We start from the raw sequence: 24,710 nt of genomic DNA on the forward strand, positions 1-24,710 counted from the left end.
CGGCGTTCCCGAGTACGTCCAGGCAGTACATTCCTGTGCCGCAGGAAACAGCGAATAATGCAGGCAATGCCGTTCGTCACCCAGAACGGCAGGTTTAAAAGCTACGTCAGGTTTTTGCACCGAGCACATGAACTTTTGCGCGGCCGTGTGTGCGAGCTGCCGCGGTTGCCACGACAACGGCGTCTGGCTGATAGGCTCAACCCACTGCAGCATTACAACGACCACGAATTCTTGGCCCGATATCGCTTTTCCAGACAAGCTGTGCTGTGCTATTCTGCAAGAGCTGCAGCTGCATGCGAGTGCAGACAATAGAGGGTCGTCGCTACCGCCCGCACCGAAGTTCCTCATCCCGCTCCGGTTTTACGGAAGTGGCGCGGTGCAGATTGTGGTGGGAGATTTGGTGAATGTTTCTGAGCCTGCTGTAAGCAGAAGCATTTGGGAAGTGACGTAAGTGATCTGTGTGCGTCATTTTCCGAAGTACGTCCGCCTGCCGAGTGCTTCTGGAGCCAAGCCGGCAATGACAAGCTTTTACGGCATCGGAGGTTTCTCCGGCGTTACTGGGTGGATTGACTGTATGCATGTGCCCATAAAAAGCCCCGGTGAAGACAACGTTGAAGTGTACAGGAACAGGAAAGGTTTCTTCTCGACAAATGTGCAGGTAAGTAACATTTATTGTTCTCCGATATTTCACATCTAGTATAACTTCTGTCGTTGGCAAGAAATGCGAATACGTCTCCAGAAAGGAGCCTGTTAATGTACGACGGGTTGCGGCAGTGTTCAACGGTACGCATCACTCAAGGATGCGCATGTTGTGTTATGCCAAGTAGCTTGTCTTGCCATTCTTCAGCAGGCAGAAGTGCCAAACAGTATTCAAATGGGTATCTATGGAAAGGCGCATAGCTGTCTGCCTTTGACAGCGTATTCCTTTTCACGCGACAGATCACATGCAGCACACGTATGCATGCGCAGAACATCATACACAAAAATGTTGTGAGCCTGGAGTAGGTTCACCTATGCAGAGTAGTTTGCAAGGCAACAGGGCACACTAGAATTGCATGTATGCATGGCATTATGCAAGCATCCCACAAGCCTGAACGCTTCCTTGCCGCAGTAAGGAAGCCTTCACTGCAGTGAGGCTCCCTCATGTCAATCTGAAAGCTTTCTTACTGAAGAGCCCTAAGTAAGGTCGTCCTTGGTACATCCTCAGAGTTAAGGCAGCTACTAGTTGCCTTCATGCGTCCTTTCGTCGCTCCTGGCCCTGGAGGAGCACTTCACCTCACTATTGCCACAAGTGACTCCGCACACTCGCGTGGGCGGCGAGACGCGACGCAAGGACGCGAGCCCAGCGTGAGCGCAGTTGAACAGGCGGGAAAAAATGGCAGCGTGGACGTAGGCCTTTATAGGCTCCTGACACGTGACATCAAACACGTGACATCACAAGTCGACGTCATATGAAGTCACGCGAGCTTTCAATCAAATCTAGCACAACAGCGCGGCACCCCACGTAAGGTAGTATACCTTCGTTCCCCTATATATTGTCACGTAGTGGTGACTGAAGCCCGGAGAGCAGGAAGGCAGCGAAAATGGCTTCCAAACAAAACTCTTTATTTGAGCTGTCTTGCGGCCGCAAAGAACTGAATGAGTCAGCGGCGACGTAGCAGCAAGCATGCTCGGCGGCCGTCGAACGGAATGCCGGCCGCTCTCGACCGTGCTCTTTTTAAAGCTGATAGCAAACTTTCGAGATAAAGCTGGGAAAGTTACTAGAAAATTCCGGAGCAACGGAGAACCGGCTCCGCCTGGATGCGATCAATCGAGATAAATCTGGTCGCGTCTTGCATCACAAACAAAGCGATAAAGCGGCGTGCCGACAGCTTTGAACAATGAACAAACGCTACAAAGATTTGTGGCAATATACTCCAGTGTGTGCGGAGTTCAATCGGGATCAGTGGACACAGATTGTGGACCACCTAATTGGTATAGAATGTTCGGAGTGGTATCAAACGATTAAGCGCGTTATGGAACATAATATTACTAGTCGAATCAAAGCGTAACGTATCACAGGGATTAGCACCGACGACCTTTGGTTCCCCAAACCGTGACTTCTTGAAACTTCAAACGTCCATTACAGCTAAACTAATTGGCGTAGGACATTCGAAGTGGTCTCAAACGATTTGTCTTCTTGCGCTGTGTATGTTGGCAACCAAATTGTAGTATGGCGTAACTCGAAATCGGTTATAACGAGCACACCGGATATAACGAAGGTGTAGTATGTCGTAACTCGAAATCGGTTATATCGAGCATAATACCAAACAAATTCACACAATGAAGAATCTCGTTGTTATAACAATTTCTGTCAACAAACCGACAGTCCTCTTAAGCGTAAAAGCGGCAGAATCGTCAATTTAAATTTAAAAAATGAAGCAAATTTATCACTCATACGTTTCCTTAGAGGCGAGATGAGACGAAGCGAAAGTCCGATGCCCCATTTATGGCCAGCGACCGCATTTAAGAAAAAAGCAGTAACAACGACGAATTCAGACTGAATCGAGGGGCCATGCTTCGAAGCGCGCCGCCATGTTTGTCGCCGCGGGAATGCAACTTCTGACTCGGCGTCCTATTGGCCGATGGGAATCGGCGGAATTTTTCCGGCGGCAGGAATCGTCCCCGTACCGATCGGCGCTCTTGTTTATTAGTAATCAATTAAAGATTTGTGCGACTTTTTTTTTTAATGAATAAGGGCGTTCGCGCAAAGCTTTTGACGGAACCCTCAAACCCAGACACGCGGCATGCGTTCCTTACTTGAGGAGAGGCGAGGAGAGCTTTCAGAGTAAGCTGGCTTCCTCCATCGAATATTCGCGGAAAGGAGGCCTCGCGTAAGTTTAGGAAGGATTCGAAGGAAAGGAAGCTTTCAGAGTTTATCTTAGGGCCGCACCATCGGTCTTTGCTAGACTTCCTTCGAGAATACGGCGTGTATTTTAATGTGCAAATTAATACCTTATGCCTAAAGGCGCGCCGTCGGGATAAAAAAAAATATATCTTTATAACTCATGCTCCAACTTCCGCGTCTTGTGTAGTCACTGCTCGCGAGGGTGGTGAAACACATTAGTGCGTACCGTTATGCATTACACATTGTGCATTACACGTTATGCATTTCACAAACACAGAGATAACACGCGCGACTTTGCCGCAACCACCTTATTGAAAGCCTCTCCCCCGACTGGCCATTACAACACGCAGAAGAAGCCCATCTGTGGACTAACTAGTAGTAACACGGAAGAGCGCATTTGGAAATCCACCGGACGAGACACATGCAAAAACATTCGTGGCAATAATAAGCACAGGATATATAAAAAAAATATTTATAAGTGGCCCCATAGTACGCGCAGATACTGACAGCGGCCACTACGGCTTTGTTGACAGATACCAGAAGCGATTTCCTGACAGTCGCTGGGGTCTACCCAGTAGAATAATTCGGTATGGAAGATTTGCAGTGAAAAATTTCCCGTATTAGCAGAGTACCGCAACATACAACGCGCTTTACAGTTCATAGGACTCATATTGAGCTTGTGTGCCTTAAATGCTTTATTTCTATTTTTATACATTAATCGTGACCGCAAAAACGTTAAGACGACATCATGAGGATGTTTCACTGTCTTAAATTAATATATAGATATATAATCCTTCCATGCAATTCGTGTTTTCTCTCATTGTATAGTCATTTTAGCATCATCGCCATGAACACTGGCATTATCATCGTCACATGCCAACTAGAAATTTTGCATAGCTTTTCTTGTTCCTGTTCTCTATTGTGAGATTTTCCTGACGTTTGCTTTTCATTTTGCATTTTTATGACTCCTCTCTCCAACTCAGATTCTACTTTGATAAAATATATTAAATTGGATCAAATGAAATATTTCTCCTGAATGACATTGCATGTGGCCAGTAGCTCGACGCAGTAAAATTTAATTTGCGGCTTATCTCGCCTGCAGAGAAGACGCTTCCAGGGGAATCACCTTGTAAAGCGGTCACCGTAAGAGAACAAGAGGACCGGTCTTTTTGTGCACTTTATTTATTAATTCGAAAGCATTTGTGTATATGACGCGTCAGCAAAAAGTGTCTGCAAAACGTGCCCGCAAATTTTCTCCGCACGATTACGTCGTTCCCTGAAGATAAATGTGTGAAAGTGTGATTGTCATAGATAGTGTGTGATAAAATGTTGTCATGAGAAAAATCTGGTTGACGAGGTGTAATTAATTAATTAATTAAACGCGAAAAAATATACTTACAGGTCAAAATAGCCACGGACGTCGATATAGTACATGGACGTCAGAACAGCCACGTATGTCGATATAGTATGTCGATGTGTTGCTTTCGCATTTCTCTAATGCAGGTCGCCGCAGTGAGCTCAGAGTTGGTTTTTTTTTTTCTGCCAGTTGCCGCGACGATGGGGACACGCGACATGTGTACACCTGGCATGCTGTGCATGCCGTGCAAACACTTTTCAGTGGGCCTGGTCAGCTCTTCACGGGCAGCTGAAGCACACGACAACAAGACAAGAGAGATATTAGGCTGGCAACGGCTCCGCTGAAATTTGTAATTCGTATTGTATTGTATTGTATTGTATTGTATTGTATTGTATTGTATTGTATTGTATTGTATTGTATTGTATTGTATTGTATTGTATTGTATTGTATTGTATTGTATTGTATTGTATTGTATTGTATTGTATTGTATTGTGTTTAATGGCGCATAAGCAACTAAGGCTATCATGCGCCAAGCTCAGGGTAAAGAAAATTGTTTTATATAGGATGTTATACGAAAGACTAAATGAACGGCGGTGTAAAGGGCCTAAAAAGTTAATTCATGGAACCTAGAAAAATAAAAGACAAAATTTTAGAAGTGACTTATAGTGAAAGCTTTAAAGAGGGTCGGAAACCTCAGCAGCCATCCTTGGCTGTGCAAGGATCTCGAGGTCCCCAACCGATGGAATAGGGACCTCAGCGGTCTTCTCAGGAGTGAGAAAGTGGATGAGGTGCATTAGAATTAAAACAGACCAGTGGGTAAAACACATTTAGAGACACTTAAGAAATCCTGATTCTTTAAGAAAGCTAAAAACATGTGATATATCAACAATTGCATTATCTCCTAAAAGCAGTTTAGGGTGAAAAGGGATGTATTCGTTATAAAATTGAGTAAAGTACTTTTTCCTTATTTTTTCCAATTTCGTACAAGAGAATAAAATGTGGTTAATCGTAACTTCAACTCCGCATTCCTCGCAAATAGGTTGATCTTTTTTTGTCAGTAGGAAATTGTGTGTCAGGTGAGTGTGTCCTATACGAAGACGACAAAGAACGACTTCTTTGAAGCGTTCTTGGTGGGTGCAGGATTTCCATTCTCTTAAAACTGGTTTTATGAAGTGTAGTTTGTTGTTGGCTTCATTGTCCCAGGCAGACTGCCATTTTTTCTTTATTTCACAAAGTACCGAGTTCATGCAATCTTTAAAGGGAATATCTACTTTCGTCATTTGCTTGCCACGAGCCTGCGCAGCACAGAAGTCTGCTCTCTCGTTGCCTTTAATTCCGACGTGACTCGGCACCCAACAAAGTTTTATGTTTTTTCCTTGAGCTATGGCTTTTACTATGTTGTGTATGATTCAAATTGTGTATGATTGTGTATGATTCAATTTGTAATTCAAATATTATATATATATATATATATATATATATATATATATATATATATAACCAAGGGACACAGAAACCACAGAAACCAAGGGACACAGGGGATTTTATTGACATTTATTTATTTTGTGGAGTTCATCAATGAGACATTAAATGAGTAAGTTAATTATTTTAAACATAACTGATTAGAAACCAGAGGAAAAACAACCGCATGCCGCCAGTGGGATCCGAACTCACGACCTGTGAATTTCGCGACCGCTCGCGAAATTCGGAGTTAAACAGTCTCGCACTGGTTTCTGCAACACCATCTCCTGTCAGATTTTTTCCATGCACGCACACCTTGCACACACAGAGGACGCTAAAACTTGTCACAATACGTAAACGGCCTCAACCACCTTTTTGTTGTTGATTCTCTCACAAAAATGTGTTTTTCTTTCTCTTTCGTAAGAAAGACGCCTTGCTGCACAAAACAAAAAGCAACCGACGCGGTGAAAAGTTGGGCGTTATCCCTTACTTTGTCGTTGTCCATCAGAGCGTTGCGAGCGATCTGGGGCAGCCATGATGTATGAGGTTTTAAGCGCCGTTTCCGCGCACCTCGCGGGAGCAACAGGCCGCGAAAATCTCTCTGTGACGGAAGAGCTTCTCATTTTTCCTTGCCGTCACTTCATCTTCTTTACCTCTCGCCCTCGTCGCGGCCGCTGACTGAGGGCGTCGAAACTTACAGAGAAGGATAAAAGACATAAAGGCTTATCTCGACTCCGGATCCGGAATGAAGTGTCTTGGTACAAGCGCTGACAGAGATTTCGTGCACTAGGCACCAATGCCACACAGTTTCGAAAACGGAAGTCACCCGTTCAAAGGACACTTCGCCTTTTTTAAAAGTTTGGTTACATTTAGCTATATAGCTAAATGTAACCAAACTTTTAAAAAAAGGCGAAGTGTCCTAGTCCAGTGAAACCAACTCAGGGTTGTTCATAGTCGCGTGGCCTAGTCTTGAGTATTTTTCGCTCTTCAAAGTAAATTAACTAGTCAAGTTTAATTAGGTAACTTTTTAATTATTAACTTCATGAAGAAAGTGTCAATGCAAAAGTTTTAGATCGTCTCAAAAAACCGCTAGTAGTGCTGTTTCCGTCGAGTTACGATTTACGTAGCTTCATTTATTGGCCTTAAAAGAAAGTTGTCACGTGACCAGCTGCTCGCTCGCTTCTCTGCCCCAATGTGCACCCAAAGTCTCATCGACGAGAGGACTTCAGAAAAAATGAATTTTATCCTTTAAGGCGCGTCTTGGGACGTTGAAGTGGCACAGTTGTCATGTGGAAGCTTTTTCTTATTGTGCAGGTTATGGTTAAAGGCGGGTAAAAAAACTACTTCACGTAAATACTACTTTGCTGAAAATGTCTCAGTAAGCTGTTTTTCAAAGCGATCTACAACTTTTCCATTGACACTTTGTTTTTCGAGTCAATAATTAAAAAGTTATTTAATTAAACTTAACTAATTAGTCAACCTTGAATAACGAAAAAAATACTGCAGACTAGGTCACGCGACTCTAAACAACCCTCATTTGGCTTCAGACGGCTAGGACACCCCGTGTTTTTTAAAAGCTTGGTTACATTTTGCTGGGACACCTGCTATAGATGTACAGGTATTCCTTTTCTCGCTTTTTTTTTCGCTCATCTGCAGAGCTGAGTTGCAGTCGCACAGCAGCAACTCTACGAAAGAGAATAGAAAGAAGGAAAGACATAGCGGAAAGCATAAAGTTTTGCACTCTGAGCTTAAAGAGGTGAAGCAGCAAGTTGAGCTAGTTGGCAATGGCCCATGATCGAATGAAAGAACGTTACTGAGCTACAACACGTTGACACCCGAAAAAAAGGACGGGACGTGAGCAGGAGAAATCTTACTCGCTGTTCGGTCCACTGGGTGTTGTGTAGTAGTCTTGGCACTCGCGCGGTCGCTAGAGGTGTGCGAATATTCCACAATTTCGAATAGCGAATCGAATATCCTCTTATTGATTATACGAACGAATCAACTAGCGTGTGTTCCAAATTGTTCGAAACCACTCGAATATGTTCTTAACTTCTCGAATACTTCTCGGATAATTGGCACGAGGTTAGAATAAGGCCCGCCGTATTATTCTTCGACGACTGTTCACATAACAGGAGCCCAGATCGGCGCCACGTGCAATCCTGCCGTGGTAAATAGGCTTGCGATAAAAGACTCGCCACCGCGACGGGGTTCTTTCGTTGGTTCATTCATACGGTTCAGGAATTACGCAGGTGGTTCGCCTGCGTAACCGTAACCGGAACCGAAACCGTAGGCGTAACCGGAAGGTGTTTACCGTGGAAGGAGGAAGGTATGGCGAGAGCGCGAGAGGAGGGTGGTTGTTGAGGGAACCACCCTAAGAGTAGTTTCTTTGAGAAAGAGTAGTTTCTTTTAATGAGAAAGACAAGGGTTACCGTGGAAGAAGGGTATCGCTAGAGCATACGTAACCGGAGGATAGCTACAATAAACTATCTGGAGGCTGGTTACCATGGAAGGAAGGTATGGCAATAACGGAGGAATGCAATACAGTCAATCTGCGCGCCACCCGAGGAGAGGATCATCGGTGGCGCCACCTGCTTACTGCGGCGGACTGGAGAGTAGAGCTACTAGACAAGCGAGCATGTGTAGAACACTAAAAAGAGTGCCCTAGAATTATACAGATGGGAGGTCTCTCTCATATTCTCTACCTCAACATATATATAAATCCTTCAACAGCTGTCGCTGCATCTCACGATACACTATGGTGACCATGCGGTGAGCTTTTACCCGCACGAACAGACTCCCGCGAGATGTAACATAGCACCGAGCTTCCATTGAAAGTCGCCTTGTGACACAAGCATCTCGCCGCATATCCTCTCACATTCGTGTTTTCCGATAAAGACGCCACCTGTCGGGGTGGCCCATTGCCTATGGCGTTCGGCTTCTGGGCCCGAGGTCGTGGGTTCAAATCCCGGCCGCGGCAGCCACGCTTCATTGGAGGAGAAAACTCCCGCTTTGCCGCGTGATGTCACTACACGCCAAACACCCCAGGTGGACGGAATCAATCCAGAGCCTTTCACTACGGCATGTTGCATATAATGCGGAAAAGCATAAAGCCCCACATTATACCCCATCAGCGCGTCTTCTTGCTTCTGTGGTGCACGCCTTTTATTCTACGCGCTAGATTGATAACGATAATTAGTTATGAGGAGAGGAAAGACATCGCCGTAAGTGACAAGACATCTAAAGATACGTTTATAGTCCGACGAAGAACGCGGAAGTCAAGTTGGCGAAAACAAAAACCATTATAGTTCAACACACCCGCGCAGCTTACGTAACCGGTAGTGGCCAACGGGCCCAGTAACGAGATAACGCCTGGCATTGCGCGTGTGATCGCAGCCCTCGCGCTCCTCATACGAGCGTCGGGTAGTACCTACGCCCAGCGAGCCCTGGCGTTCGCAAATGGAATGAATGTGTACGAAGATAGTGTTGTTGAACGCCTCATAGAAGCTGTATGAAAGCACCGCTGCTTGTTCGACACCAAAAAGTTGGAACATCGAGACACATCGCCGTAAGGCAAGGTATGGGGGAAGGAAGTGACAGAAATAAGGAGAAAAGCCTGTGTGGAAGGATCGGGATTAATTTCAGTCACCTGGGGTAGGTTTGTTAATGTGCTCTGACATCGCACAGCACACGGACGCCTTCTGCATGTTGCCTCCATCCAGACCCCTTTGATATTGAACTGCTTGCTTTCTGCGCGCCTAGCACGGCAACCCCGGCGTAATGCACTCGCTACCCACAAGCCCGCGGGGTGATCCCCGAGCCCATCTCAGCATCGGCCCTCGGGGCGTTGTAGAGCGACGCCCCCTCCCGGACAACCACTCGGCCATCCCCTTCTCCGTAACAAGCTGAGAGATGGACGGCGGGCAGCCACAATCTACCGCCTCCACTCATCGCTGAAAAGCTCTCTGGCATCCTGGACCTACATAAAGGGATACGCGCGATGGCGGCATGGGTGGGAGGAAATGCCTGCACGCCGCACAAAGCTCGACGGCCACACACTGCGCAAGACTCCTCGGCCTCTCCAGGCGATCCGGAGCTATCGTGCGACCGAACAAAGGAAGCCACAAGATTCGTATCGCGGCTCACACGCGGGCAACTTCTCCGATTCCCTCCCTCCTCGTTCTCCCCTCTTTCATTCCCGGTGTCCCGCTCCCCTTTCTTTCCAGACGAGTCCCTCCTTTGTTCCCACGTGTCCTCCCTCTTGGCGGTCGGCAAGGGACGAGCAGCGCTTTTGCCGCAGGGAGAAGTGGTCTTCCACGGAGGAAGACGTCTCCTGCGCCGCTGCGTCCGTCGTTACGGTGCGGCGATGTTCTCTGCCCGTGGCCTCGTGAAGCTTGCAGGAGAAGGGACTGCAAGAGTGAGAAGGTTGGAGACTCTGGCCAGGGGAACGATCTGAAAACGAGCGTCACGAAGCGGTTGTAGAAGTACTTTCCGGGGCGAGATAGGTGCCCATGGTCGCACGCACGGGACAGGCTATTTGGCTGGCACCATCACGTCCCTCCCCTCTGTAACATCCTCCCTCATGTTTCTCAGGAGCAAATATAAATAAACACCGAAGGAAATGAAAAAGCGCAGATTGGAGACACAGAAAGAGAGAAAAGGGAGGAGGTTTTCTTCCAGCTTCCTGCGATCTTCTCCATCGTTGCACTCGGAAGACGTTCGCGGACGATGTGCGATGCTCGGTTGCTGGGGCACTCAGCTCAGAGCGTATTAATGGACACAACAAGATGAGCAGAGAAAGAGAGAGAGGTGCGGGAGGGGAAGGAGGGAGAAGGGAGAAGACGGCGACATCATATCCTGAGAAGGGGTGCGCTGAAGGCAGCAGGTCGGGCGAAGTGGGGAAGCAGCGAAGCGAAGTGACTTCCTAGGCCAAAAATACATTCAACGAAGCAAGATCGACCGAGCCGATGAACGATTAGGAGGCGCTACAGGGTGTTCCTCCTGTATTTTAGCGCATTGCCGTTAACTGTGCAAGTTTCTTGTTTCTTTATTTTATGCATTTTTATACGCTATTATGGTGGTGTACACTTATAGGTATGCTACTTATAGTTATGCTTAATTGCCACGTGTGCTACACTGTGTGCTTTGTCATGAATTCTTGTATGTAGTCAAGCTGCCCAAGCAGCTTTTATTCAGGAAACCCTGCAGTCATATCTGATAAAAAAAAAAAGTGAACTGAGTTTAATCTTATGCTGCTCTTAAAGCGCGACCGATACTGTGAGACAGCAGGCCATGCGGCGTTGCCGAGGTTACAACTACACCATTGCTCGATACTACTCAGTACTGCACACAGTAAAGAAACGCTTAGGCGCAACGAGTTAGGTGGACCTTTCGTTTTTTACAGGGCCATGTTCGCCAGATAATTAAAGGTCCCCAATTTTTGACCCCTAAAAAACTCAAATCGTAACGTTAAAAACGAAGATACTCTGGATTGCAAAGTTCAACCAGAGAGCAACTGTATGCTCTTTTCTATCTCTCTCTCTCAATACACCGCCACTTCAGACAATCCTATACATGTTGCTTGGTTCGTTGCGACGAGAGTTGAAAGATAAGAGAACAGAGTAAAATACAGAGTAAAGACGCGCGTCGCAACAACCGCGTCCGCCGGAACGGACGCTGGCTGAAAAATACAGATACACGGCCGCAGCCCGAAGGCTGCCAACCGAATGCCACAGATATCCTCCCCTATACATGTCGTTTTTCTATATATACTCGCCCCTGGATGGTCTCTGTGTGGCGACAGTTTTCCCGACATTCGTACCAAGATTTTTATGCAACCGTATGTCGTACAGTGTTCGGGGTGCTTTCACACGATTTCTCGTTGCATGTAGCTTACATGTGCTAGTCAAGTTGAAGGCTAGCTTGCGGCAGGAATTCGAACTGACAACATATGCGCCCTCATTTGTATGCCTTTGTAGACTTTGGTTTCAGAACCGTGATGCAACTGTTCGTCGTACAACGTTCTGGGGGTGTCATACTCGTGTGTATGACACCACCCGGTTTGCGTCCACGACATACAAGCTCGACCAACCTCACCGCTTTGCAGCGAGAGGGTCTGAGGTCTGGTGACGTTTGAGGTCTGGTGCACTATCAGTACGCACACATATGAACTCGTAGAAAAGAACTTCAACGCAATGTATAAACATAACGCTGAATCGTTCCCAAGGGACCGTAATGCTCTCGCATTCCCACACGAAAGCCGCCTAAAGTGTCTCTGCCGGCTCGAAAAATTTGTATATCTAAGCCTACCTGCTTAACGCATTAGTCAATGGGAGCTGCTATAGCGTTGGTTTAGCCAGTTAAGTTAATCCCACCCTCCTCACCTTCTCTCTCTCTCTCTTCCCTCTCGCAATTTCTCTCTCTTATTTGCACTAAACATGAAGACAGGGAAAGCCCTCTCTACGCTTTGCCATCTGGCACGGTTGGCAAGTGGCGGCCATTTAACTGAAATAATTACATGACATTCAGTTAACTCAGTAAGTAATTAATGTCTTACACTCTAAACAGGGACTTAAAGCGGAGTAAGCTGGAGTGCGCTAGAGGACAGGTTACTCCCTTTTTACTCCCGTAGAGGTGTATTCGTGTTCATAGTGTGACGCAATAGATTCCACGGTAGAATGCAGGGATATATCGCCGAGCAGAAGCTATAACAGCATTAGCTGTAAAACTGAAGAAGCTTCTGTCATAATCAAGTCTTCATCCAGGACTAAGGGCTGAGGGCTGCACTTAATACGCCGAAAATTATTATGCTTTTGAGGGCGTCTCAAACTGCATTAAGACTGTCTTCAAAGACAGTCCTTGTTCTAGGCCCAAGCGCTTAACAAGGTCTTTCTCGCGTATAAAAAGCAGGGCAAGCGATGGCTCCCTACCCGACGTCCAGGAGCACGACGCTTCGCCGACAAAGAACGGCCGCCGCTCATTTGCACGCTCTCTTTCCTTCGTAGGACGGAAACAAGCTTTCTGGGAAGAAGCTGCGTCCCGGTTATAAGCGGCAGCAAGGACCCCGGAGCCGACAGGAAGCAACAAACCGAGTCCTGGCATCCGAGCCGAATGAAGATGCCGGCGGAGCACTACTAAGAAAGAAAGAGCGTAGCGGCGGTTCAGCCAGAATCTTAAATGAGGCCAGATGGAGGGACCGAAAATAAAATATAAACAGATCCCGCGCTTTTGCGTCCCGTGCTGCTGCACGCACTAAATTCCTCCCCCCCCCCCCCCCCCTCCGTCTCTCTCTTCAGTAACGTATATAGAAAAAAATTTGAAAGATGAAGATCAAAATTAAGCACGTAAGAAGAAATTCACGGATAAGGATGATATAAAGGCGGAGGGACAGGGAGGGGGAAGAGGGGAAAAGAAGGCGCTTGAAACGAAACGAGAGACAAACGCGTTCAACTTAGTTACGTCGGCGAGGAGCAGCGGCAATTCGGCTTCACCGTCGAGCCAGCAGCCATCTGTTCGCGACGTTATTTCGCACAAAGGCCGCCCGCCGCGGAGCGCCCGGTCCTCGCTGGCGTTGCACTCTCGTTGTAACGCCTCTCGCGATTCCCTACTCTTCCCTCTCTTCTTCCCTTTTTCTCTTCTTTTCCCTAGATTCTTCCCTTTCTATTTTTCCTGCGCTGTCTCGCGACAAAGGCAAGGATGCAGGCTGGCAGTTAAGCTTGAGGCGACGCGGAGGTCTTTACAAGTCGTAGACAACCGAGCGAAAGAAAAAGTAATAGCGCTGAAAGAAAAAAAATAGAAGGAAAAGGTATAAACAGGGCGCGAAAGTGCAGGCGCTTCGCAGTTCCAACTAGGAACGGGTGCGTCGTCTTCGCCGTTCGCGCGCACACACTTCTCTTGTACCGAGTTTGGTCGAGACAGGAGCGATCGCGCCAGATTAGCCCGCCTGCAGACTGGGCAATGAGGAGCACTCGATTTCAATATCAATGGGCGGATTTGCGGAGTTGCGCCCCGTCGGGGCGACGGTGGCGCCTCAGAGCGAGCGAGTGTCCTCTCTTTCTTCTTCCCTACTCCGAAGTGGTGGCTGTCTCTTCTGGTCCTTTGGCAGGCGCGGAAGAATGTTTCGGGCTTTGCGAGGGATGCGCCGATGGTTCCTCATGAAGCGGCGTGCCACTCTCCTTTGACCGTGCCGTATAAGTAGGCCCCGTCGTGTACAGGGCCTTCTGGAGGGGACATGGAGGGGAAAGTGAAAGGGGTGGACGATGCAGAATCGAAACACTCTGCCCATTCTTGCCGGCCTGTACACGTATAATACATACATCGACCTAAACTCGATGCGAGCAGCTGGCTGTACGCTTGTTAATCGCGCATTCTTGGTCTTGGTTCGGCCTTGTGTGAGTCGTCCTTCGGACCCGGAAACGGTCAACAACAAAGAGTGGCCTAAAATGAAGTGACATTTGGACACGAATGCCTTTAACGTGTTACCCCCATGGATGAGCTGTGAAAGTCACTTCTAAACTGAGTTCCACAACTGCTTTCAGCCTTACGCCAAAGCAGTTCTGCACTTCGAGCCGAAAATGATGAAAAGGAGGTTGTCGGTTCATTCTTAGGCGACGGCCATAATACTCTGTCTCACAAATTTTTTGCACTTCCATTTTACTGAATTCACTGGGCATGTGCGCCGTTCTTGTGGCGGCCATGATGACTGTAGTCCCCACCGGTTTACGTCAGATATCGACCTTGAAGCAAACTTGAGCCAACTACATAGTGTGTCACATTATGACATAACATATGGCTTCTCCCGTGGGTGTTTTTACTGGCGCATTCAGTGGCTAACAGTTTGTATGATCGCTAGTTTGGAAAAGAGAGTCATAATCTTAATTACATTTCTTTAAATTTGGACAATGAGATTTACGCTTTTCGATACCAGAATTGTTTTGTTGAAGTTTGAAGCGTCATCAGGAACGTATTATTACTTCGAAATAAACTCAGTTTAGTGCACAAAGATAAGAAGTGCTGTACAATAGCAACAGCTGTGTGGACTACCGCACCTCTGCTATTTTCATAACCTCTTCTTCCAAGTATGGTTGCCACGGAGCTACGCTGAAGGCAACAAGTAGTGGCACCACTCCGTGGTTGAGCGGCGTATTGACACTTTCCCTGAAATCAGTATATCGATATTCGGAGCACTAATTTAGTCGAAGGCTTGTATTTTGATCCCTCCTTCGGGATAATTGAAATCGACAGGGAACGAACGAACGCCTTGGTTGTCTCCCCTTTCCCGAAAAATATGCACCCGGAGTTCAGCGTGGAACGCGGGGCCAAGAGAGCCGAGGCTCTAGAGCTGAGGTTCGCTAATATGGAGATTGCGGACATAGCGTATGTTGGTGCGGCAGGTGGCAGGACGGGAGCGGAAGTAAGTTTGGTCGTCAACGGCCGACGGGCGCCAGTCTCTGGTGCAGCCGCCCGAAGGCGCAGCCACGGTGTAAGAAGTAGCGTGGGCGCAGCATAGAGACTGCAGAGGAAGTTGCTGTAGCGCTCGCCTGCGTAGGAACAAAAGCAAAGTTCGTAGCAAGGTGCAGTAAGACCGCAATTAAAAAAAATGGCTGAGGCTTAGCTTAGGTCAAGCCTAGTCAGATGCGAAGCATATTGTCGCCGAGTTGCATATCGTGCACGCCGCTTGGCTAGACGTTCTTCACGCTCTTCATCAGTCTCTGTAGCACGCCGCAACTTTTGCTTCCCATTCCAACGAGCAGCCCTGTCTCCAGGAGGCATCTCTATCCCGTGTACGCCTAGCAGAGGCAGGCGCACCCCCTTGTATACCGCCGCTCCAGCATCACGTGTTCACTACAGCGCACCTAGCGGCAGAAGCAGGAAACACATTGGTCGCGACGCCTCGCGCGACGGCGCGAGTTGGGGCCCCGTTTCTCCTATGTCGTTACGTCACGCATCACGTGGTCCTCCTTGGTCGCGACGCCTCGCGCGACGGCGCGAGCTGGGCCCCCGTTTCTCATCTGCTGTGACGTCACGCACCACGTGGTCATCCTTGGTCACGACGCCTCGCGCGACGGCGCGAGTTGGGCCCCCGTTTTTCATCTGCTGTGACGTCACGCATCACGTGGTATGACATGGAGGTCACGAAAGGTCAATGGTAACGACACCGCCGCGCTCGAGGAGCTGGGTTGGGCTATTTTAGTATGCTTCGCATAAAATTTTGGGCGAAGCAGGATCTCACTGTAAGCAGCCAAGATCCTCAGATAACAACCGCTGGATTGTAAAATTCAGTTAATATGGACACACGCAGAGGCGGCTAACGAGCTAGCCCGAGTTCCCTACTTCCAGGTAGCCATAGAGCCCCCCGAGGACTGAGGGAAAGAGAAGCGTGCGGAAAATTACGGGGAAATTTTTCACCTTTACCAATTGTGGCGTAGGCTGGTATGCCCACTAGACCTAAAATTGAAATATAGAGAAGCTGTCGCGTGGAGTCGGCTACAGACTAATACAGTTTTGCGCTCGGTATGGGCGTACCACGTGTGCCCAGTCCTGAGATCGCATGATAGATGTGCACACTTTAGGGCGAGAGGGACCCTCGACCGTTATAATTTGGGAGTTCCGAAATTCTCCCGGGGCGGGCAAAAATATTTACAGTAGAGAAGCCTGGGAAACCCTGCTAAGAAACCCGGACCCTGAGCTCCAGCGCACCACTATCCATCTGGCGGAAGAGGCCTGCCAGTCAAGGACTGCCACCTAGCCTCTAACCGCGGACGCGCAACTCCCTGTCCAGTAGTCAAATAGTCGAAGGCTCGAAGAATAAGCTGAAGTGCTTGTATTTCCCGCCGCTCGCACACTTACCACTCGATGGCAGCGACAACTCTGCATGGGCTGCAGTTCATGCCGCAATTCCTTCTATAGTGCAGTTGCAGAATTTGGCCTTTCCCTCACTTCGGATCAGAAAAGGGGCTGTCATCAACAGCGCATGGTCAGCGATACTAGCACCAGAATGAAAATTTGTTATCGGGAAAGGAAAGGCGCAGTAATTGACTAACTCTCGGTGGACACTTGAACCACTCCGTGAGGGAAGGAATGAAGGAGGAAGGGAAATAGTGAAGAGAAAAAGGCGGGAAAGTCGAAATACAGGATTTAGAGCACCCGGGGTTGCACGTGCAAAATAATGGCATTCCTTTCAATCCAGTCATCAAGTAATCACATATAAAATACGAGGTAAAGAGAATATGATGGCGAGCCAAATATTCTATGGTCTTATCTGTAATCACTCAGACCAGAAACACACACAGTCAGTACTCAATACTTACAGGGGCTTCATTTCGACTCTATTGGAGTTTTTAGCACAGAAATGAATTCTGGGGTTCACACTCCAGATCTTTTCGCCCGTTTTCGCGTCCGAAATGCAGAGTAAAGAATGTGACCCATGGATTCGATGTCTCTACTCCTATTGCCGACTTGAGCATACTAAACTGTTATCACTGCCGCTCGGCACTCAGCTGCAAGCCTCTATGCTGGCACTCTACTTTAAATGAATTCGGCCTGCTGCCAACACTGTACCATCGCACATCTTCGGTTAAAGTGGCCTCTGTAATTCGAATAACACCCAGCACAGCAATGCGTAGTATCAGAATTGCACTGACCTATACAGGCCGGCCGGAGAGCAGATGTGCCAGACGCATATTCGAACTGAGTTTACTGTCTGCAGGATTAAAGGGCTATGTCGCGAAGCGGGCACATTGCTCCAAATCTGTCTTTGGTATTCAACGTTTCACAGCTAGCACTCTAGAAAATTACGGAGTGTTCAACCTATGCACTGCGAGCTGTGAAGCGAGGTTATTCTCGACGGTGTCACAAGACATCGATGTTTCTGAGCTCAGCTGGTTCAGTAACGACAAAGATAGAATCGCAGACATGAGAAGTACGTTGTTGCTGCTAATGCAGACCCGGATGAATCTGCGTTTGCGGGAGTGTCGACAAAAATGATGCTGAAGTAAAAACGGAGAGAGGGTTATACAGTCTGATGCGACAATGCTACCTAAGCAGAGGTGATGCTTCTTTAATGCTTTTACGATTCAAACTTTTCCAAATTATGCTTTTGCTTTCGGTGCTTTCCCAGTTTTGCCATAACCAAATGCCTGAACTTGCGTAAATTTTTCTCGTATTTCCTTCTGCTGACTAACCTGAACTTGCTGTAGTAATGCATTCGCTTTTAATTGGCTGGCTAACGTGGGCTAGTGACACAGTTGCTTTCAATTAATGACCTGCTCCAGTGCTTGCCGCGGTCCTTTTTGCGAGATCATGATGTCCCGCCTCCACCCGTTTAAGGTGGTTCAATTGCTCACTCATGTCAGTTGCTCAATAAATGTTTTCACTCTATTGAATCTGACGGACATTGTGTTTTAAACGTGTCCGTGAACTGGTCATTCCGGCGGATGATTTTAATTCATGTATTTACTTCGTTGATCGCTGTCTCGCTGTGGAATGCAAGGTAGATGCAACAAATCCCTTGGGTAGATACTTTGTGTGGACCGACTTAGGTGGTTCGTGGAAGGTGGCGCTTTTGTAGGGTAGAGCTGGGTGGATGGGTGGTGGTCGGACCCTCTGTAAGGTTAAGGTGGGCGGAGTTTCGGGGACTGCTGTCGGCATCGGTTCGCGCGTGGAACACGTGTGGTCGTGCTGGGTCTTGCTTGGCGATCCCGCCTAGATCCTTGTGCTAGAACCAAACCAGGCTGGACTTCACCTAGGCGTCTACAAATTTTAAAAAATCGACATTTACGTTCGCTCTCAATGAGCTCTCCTTGAATGACAAATAAAGACCTGTCAAATCGATTGACCACCCGTTAAGTTTTGTTTTACTGACCCCCCCCCCCCCCCCCCCCATGTCATACTGAATGACATTTGTCCTGTAGCTCACAACCATATATTTAATTTACTACACACTATGGTTGTGCTGCGCGGTGGCTCAGTGGTTATGAAGCTTGGCTGCTGAAACGAAAGACGCTGATTCGATCCCGGCCACGGTGGTTGAATTTCAATGGTGGGGAAGTTCTTGAGACCCCTGTACTATGCAATGTCAGTGCACGGTAAAGAACTCCAATTGGTCGAAATTTCCGCAGACCTTCACTACGGCGTCCCTCATAGCCTGAGTCGCTTTTCGACGTTAAACCATGAACCGAAGGTAGACCGACTATCATTGTGAAGACAACATTTCGTGGGAAATATCCTTGAACTAGTGTCGCAGTTAGAAAGAAAGATAACTGGTCTGTTTGTGAACCTTTTTATTGAAGTTCTTATAACTTCGAGAGAGAGTTATATACAAGACACTCCCACAAAAGTGGAAAAGCGCACTATACCGAAGTTAGTCACACTCGAGCAGCTTAGATCTTTTATCGTGCTGGAGGAAAGAGTTAATTAAAGGGTGATTCTTTATTACCTGATTTGAAGACCGGAACAACCTTCCCCACCTTCCAATCACTGGGCACGCAAACTGTGTAAAGTGATTGTGCAAACAGTTTTGATAGATACGCTGCGGAAGCATGGAGATTATTTTTTAGGAACTGAGGAGTCATATCATCAGCACCCGCAGAAGATGACATCTTGATATTTTTAATAGTACATATAATGCTGTGCACAAAAAACATGATTGAAGTCACTTCAAAAGTCGCAAGTACACATTTACGCTGGTTTTGTGTAGCAGTGATGCGACTGCATAGCTGTGACTGGCGAAGTATAACTAGTGAACATTGACGGCGCGGCTCAAAAAAAAAAAGAAAGAAAGCAGTGAGATCTTATATCGAGTCATGAATGATATGGCATTACACTATCTAATCTAAGGGCCGAAATCTGAGCCACAGAAGATCGCGTTCGCTCCGGAAGAGTGCGTTTCGTTGCGGCTGATAGTTGAGGCAGTATGTAAAACCGCTTTATTTCATACATCGTTTCTGATAATATGAGCTTGTACGACGGAAATCAATCAAGTACCAACTAAGGGTTCGTTAAAATAGGTTAAATAATACTTCGGCATCGTTTCAGGATCCTTGCTCGCTGCTGAGGCACAAAAGCGAAAGCTGCCTCCATGGGCAAAGTGACGCGCGAGGACCTACAAGCAGCATTTTCATGGTCCTGTTTTGATCGTGGATGCTGAAGCTTTGCGGCAACGTCTTTGACCTTCGATTAAAACAGTCGGTGACCACTTGATGTATTCAAGCTATGAATATTTTTTAACAGCCAGGTTTCCGTGCAATCTTCGCTTTCGTAAGAAGTGCGCAGACCAAATATTTGGAATTTCAAGATGTTATTTTTTTTTTATAGCCTCCTCTGAACAGGTTGTTATATGTATGCACCACTGTTAAAAACCAATCCAAGCCGCCGCGGTGGCTCAGTGGTTAAGGCTCGCGGCTGCTGACCCGAAAGACGCGGGTTCCATCCCGCCGCGGCGGTTGAATTTCGATAAAAGCGAAAATCTAGAGGCCCGTACATCGTGCGATTTCAGTTGACGTTAAAGAACCCTTGGAGTAGAAATTAACGGAGCCCTTCACTACGCCGTCCCTAATGGCTTAGGAACGTTAAACCCCCTAAACTATGCTGAACCAAACCAAAAACAAATCTATTTAGTTACCTCACCAAAGAAACGTCCCTGCGGCAAGCAAGGCGTAGGCCATCAAGATAGGTTAGAGAGAATAAATGCTGGCACAAACACTAGCTTTTTACCACTGCCGTGCGGATATCCTTGCAGAAACGGCACATGTCTAGCTTTAAGAGTTATCAGGCCCGCACCGACATTTGACGCAGAGCACGGCAGCACAAATGCAAGGAAACCAATGGAGGTTAGTGAAAATTTGCCTGACTGCACTACTTATTGAGAAGCAATGTAACGTATCTGTGATTTCCTGTGAATACCTCAGTGCGATTATTGACGAAATGCCTGGTGCAAGAATTGTCTTACCATTCTAACGCCCATCACGATGTTCGCCCACTTCCGCACAAAACAAGAGATCGAAATTTCGGCAGCCAATACGAAGCTGCATGCTGCGAGTAGCAGAACGTACTGCATAAAGAAGCTACGCAGTTCGTACTCAACGTTACCGTTCGCATCTTCGTTTTCGCACTTTCTCAAAGATATCAGATTGGCTTCTATGACAGCACGAAAGAACTTTGTGAGGGGCTTCGCCGTTTCCAGCCATCGGTGCGTGGCAAAAGCAGTCAGCTGCATGTTGAAAGGTTCCGTGAATTCTGATACTCCGGGAGCATAGCGCCGTACAAAACATGCATCCCAGTGGAAAGAATAACAAACGTGGTCCTGCTTCCGGGCACAGCGTAGACATTCGAGGTTGGTCACCGTACACAATATCTCCGAACCGCGGTTTCTGTAGACATATCGTAGTTTTTGCATTAATGAACCTTGCCGCACATTACCCGGTTCTGTTTCAAGCATTGCGGGTATCGGCGAGTGTTTGGGGATGCAAAGGACGACGTCATGCTTGTCCAAAGCGTATTCCAGTTCCTCTAGTGTATCCATACGGCCAGTTGGACGTTTTGCAGTGACCCTTGAAGTGACCTCGCTGCGGATGTACACAGACAGTGGAAGTATTAGTAAGAACCACACGGCGAAGAGGATGGGCATAGCATGCGTAGAGCTTCTTCTGACAGGCCAATCAGGTGCCGAGGTCGACAGAAGTTGCGCCACGAGCAGCATTGCGTTGTCCATGACGTTGCCTTGAGCTGCCCACATCCTACTCGCTGTCAGAAAAGCAGATCCGCATGCAAGGACCAGAATAACAGCTGAGACGAGCTGCACAGAGCTGCTCGCGACTTCCAGGAGTGACGAGACGCGAGTCGTGCTCACACGGGAATAAAACGTCTCGTAGACGTTTTCCACGTTAAGATATCCGTAGTATTTCGGTGCTGTTTCGTGCAAGGCTGAGACTACGAATGCTACGTCAACTCTGCGCTCGAGGATGTCCATGTACATGGTCCCGATAGACGTCGTAAATTTGAACAAACACTGAAACATTTCTCTCCTCCAAAAGGGAAATAATCCAACTATGTGGGTGACACTTCAACGCAGTATTATTGCTTGGATTAGTCTTCTTGAGACATGCCACTCTCAGGCGTGTTCCAGAAAGGTGTTTTACACCTGGACTCTCAAGCACAAAATTTGAAACCATTTTCTTCAGCGAGGGCTTTGCAATATCACCACGAAACTGGAGAAACTGACCTTTTCGAAAGTCGCCGCCATGCATGTTCGTTAGGGCTACTTCCTGAGAAAGGGGAACATCTGACCAAGAAATCGCTTGGGCCTCGCGCATGCTTGAATGTTGGCGGTAGAATATCCAACGCATACTTAGGTACCGAAAACGTTGATTGTTCAAAATCGTCAGAACTGCCCGTAGATCAGTCCCAGAGTCTGCTTCGACCAGAACGCTCTCTTCACGTTGCATTGCCTTGTTTGCCATGTAGCCAGGTAGGGCGGGGTTTTTAACAAACCACGCCGTTCTCGTCTGGTTTAAAAGCTTAGAGAATGATACGTGCGCTTCCTTCCACCTATGCTGGAAAGAGACGAGAATGATGTCGTTGCTTGTTTCGAAAACTGTTGTTGATAGACTCGGTCCATTTCGACGCTTTTCACTAGTAACTCGTGGCGAAACCAAAGCAAGTAATAGTGTTGCTGCGAGAATGATCTTTCGGCGAAAGCTGACTGCGTGCATTCTCCGTACGTTACTTCTGTCCTCTTGCTGCGACAAAGACACAAGGCTGCTATGAATTCTGAGCAGTGAATTTCGCACGACCAACACGCTGTACATGTAGTGGCACCTCTGTTCTGTGTGCCTGGCACGGTCCTTGCGGGACAGCTGAAGCGCGTGATCAGAGGCTGCGAGCGCTGCGCTGCCAAGTCTAAATGCGGATAATTCGTACAGAACGGAAGTGGGGCGACGTCGTAGAGTGACGCATAATTCAGTGGCGCAAAAACATCATGATGTCGTGCCAGGTGGGTGAGGCGGATGAAAATTGGCTACTTTACTATTCAAGATCGACCTCCTTGCAAGTCCCAAAAGTATGAACGAAGTAAAAGTGAAGGACTCTCTGTTGCATGGTATTAGTTTGTGTTGTGGGGTCGAATGATGGTTCGCTTTCCCGCAATGCACCTCAACTGTGGTTAGCTCGCTCGCAACGCACTCTTCTCAATTGTGTTACTTTAACTAACAGGGGAGGGGCGCTCGCGTCGCAGTGACACCAGCGCCATGGATGGCGTTTTGCTGCGCGCGCGCGGGGGAGGGACGGCTATCTTCTCCTCGGGACCAGGGAAGCGCGTGGACGTTCATGGCCAAGCCTCCGCTCTTCGCCGGCGGGCGACCTCGTGTGGAAACATGTGCCCGTCAGCGCGTCCCGTCCGGCCTCGGAGCTTCCCTCTTGCCCTAGCGTGGGCGAACCTTCGCTCGTAACCGTGCTGGTGAGTCACACGTCCTCGATTCCTCAGTGTATTTTGTTGCTAGCTGGCGTTATTGTTGTTATAGCAATAAATGCCTTGTTTGTGTCAGCCAGTGTGTCGTTCCTTTGTTCACGCCGAGCAAGGCCTGCCGTGGTCGGCGTGCGCTCGGCAGCGCTCGCGACCACGGGGTGGGATCCGCGCGGTTTTGAACTGTGTCAGCCGGGGTTAAGCGGGGAGAACGCGTTTATCTCCCCTATTAAACCCCCACAGTGTTCAGTTTCAGCGAACGTCATCGGCAAAAAAAAAAGGAAAGAAATCACCTTGCGGCATTGAAGCCGTAGGACAAGAAAGTCATTTCGTGACGGACGCATCCCGAGATGTTTTCGAGCTCACAGTTTGCGGCGTTACATTATAGCCGCTGCTTGAGTCAGCTGTGCATATCCGCCGCCAAATGAGCATACTTCAGCTGGGCCAAGGCCTTATTTATTTATTTATTTATTTATTTATTTATTTATTTATTTATTTATTTATTTGAAGAAGAAAGCCCTTCAGGCGCACTTACAGCTGGAGCTGTCTCTGAGAGTGCATCCGCAACGACACGCTAAGCTCGTAACACAGTCGCGGCGCCTCTGGTGACGAGCGCGCGCATAACTGGTTCGTGGAGCAGCCAAGAGATAGCACTCGCGGCGTTCGCGGCGGTGTCAGCCCGCTGGCTGTGCAAAGAATTCCTCCTCACGCTGCATCGCGTGGGTGGGGAGGTGGCAGTGGCGACTTTTAGGCGAAAGAGGTAATGCAATCACGACAGCTACAGGAGAGGAACAATTCGTAGCGTCTGAATTACACGAACCCTGAGGAGGTCGCGGTGGAAGTTAACGCTGCCTTAGAGTAGATGGCGTGCACTACGTAATACGCTGTTGGGACGTCAGTGTAGCTGATACAAGGAGCAACGCGTGGCATCGACGTCACTTCTTCGTCACATGGCATACGCGTGGCCAAGTTCTGCTGCCACGAATTGAAACATCGGCAATGAGAAGCGCTTTCTGCACCTTATCCTCCTGGAAACGAGGAACGGAGAACATGAAGATGCGTGTTCTCCTTCCCCTGCAGCTTCCACACTACTCCACCCTCACCCATGCACTGCTGTTAATAACGACCCGCCGTCGACAAGTCCTCTCACCGCGAGCGACGCCAGTGCCATCCATCGGATGTTGTGTGAGTTAGAGTGAGGTCATCCCGTGATCGCATGGCGAGGCACGTTTGCCTTTTCCGGAGACGTGCCACATACAACCTCCTGCTCTAAAACGCTGGTGTGCTGTTATATGTTTGTGTAGGTTAAACAACACCAGGTAGACGAAATTTATCCGACGCCCTTCCCTACGGTGCCTCTTTTTCTCTTCCTCCGTTCATGAAATGTTAATCTCTTCCTCAGAAAATCGGCAGCATATTCCTTACCTCGTATCCTATTTCCATCCTGAACAAGCGGCGGTGGTGTTGCGCCACTTTTATGACTTTTCAAGCGAATGAAACAAAACGGCGAATTTCTAGGCTCATCAGAAGGGATGAACAAAAACAAAGCC

General features: G+C 48.0%; 1 protein-coding gene across 1 annotated transcript in view; it reads left to right on the forward strand.

Annotated features, from left to right (window-relative positions):
- Positions 1 to 517: 517 nt before the first annotated feature.
- Positions 518 to 24,710, forward strand: part of LOC149363867 (uncharacterized) — a 73,725-nt gene continuing 49,532 nt past the window's right edge. The window contains exon 1 of the mRNA XM_089568615.1: positions 518 to 658. Within this exon, the coding sequence (XP_089424741.1) occupies positions 518 to 658 (141 nt within the window). The remainder of the gene's footprint in view (positions 659 to 24,710) is intronic.

This window comes from Amblyomma mixtum, chromosome 2 (genome assembly GCF_055824585.1).
Source record: "Amblyomma mixtum isolate Tamu chromosome 2, ASM5582458v1, whole genome shotgun sequence".
NCBI lineage: Eukaryota > Metazoa > Arthropoda > Arachnida > Ixodida > Ixodidae > Amblyomma > Amblyomma mixtum.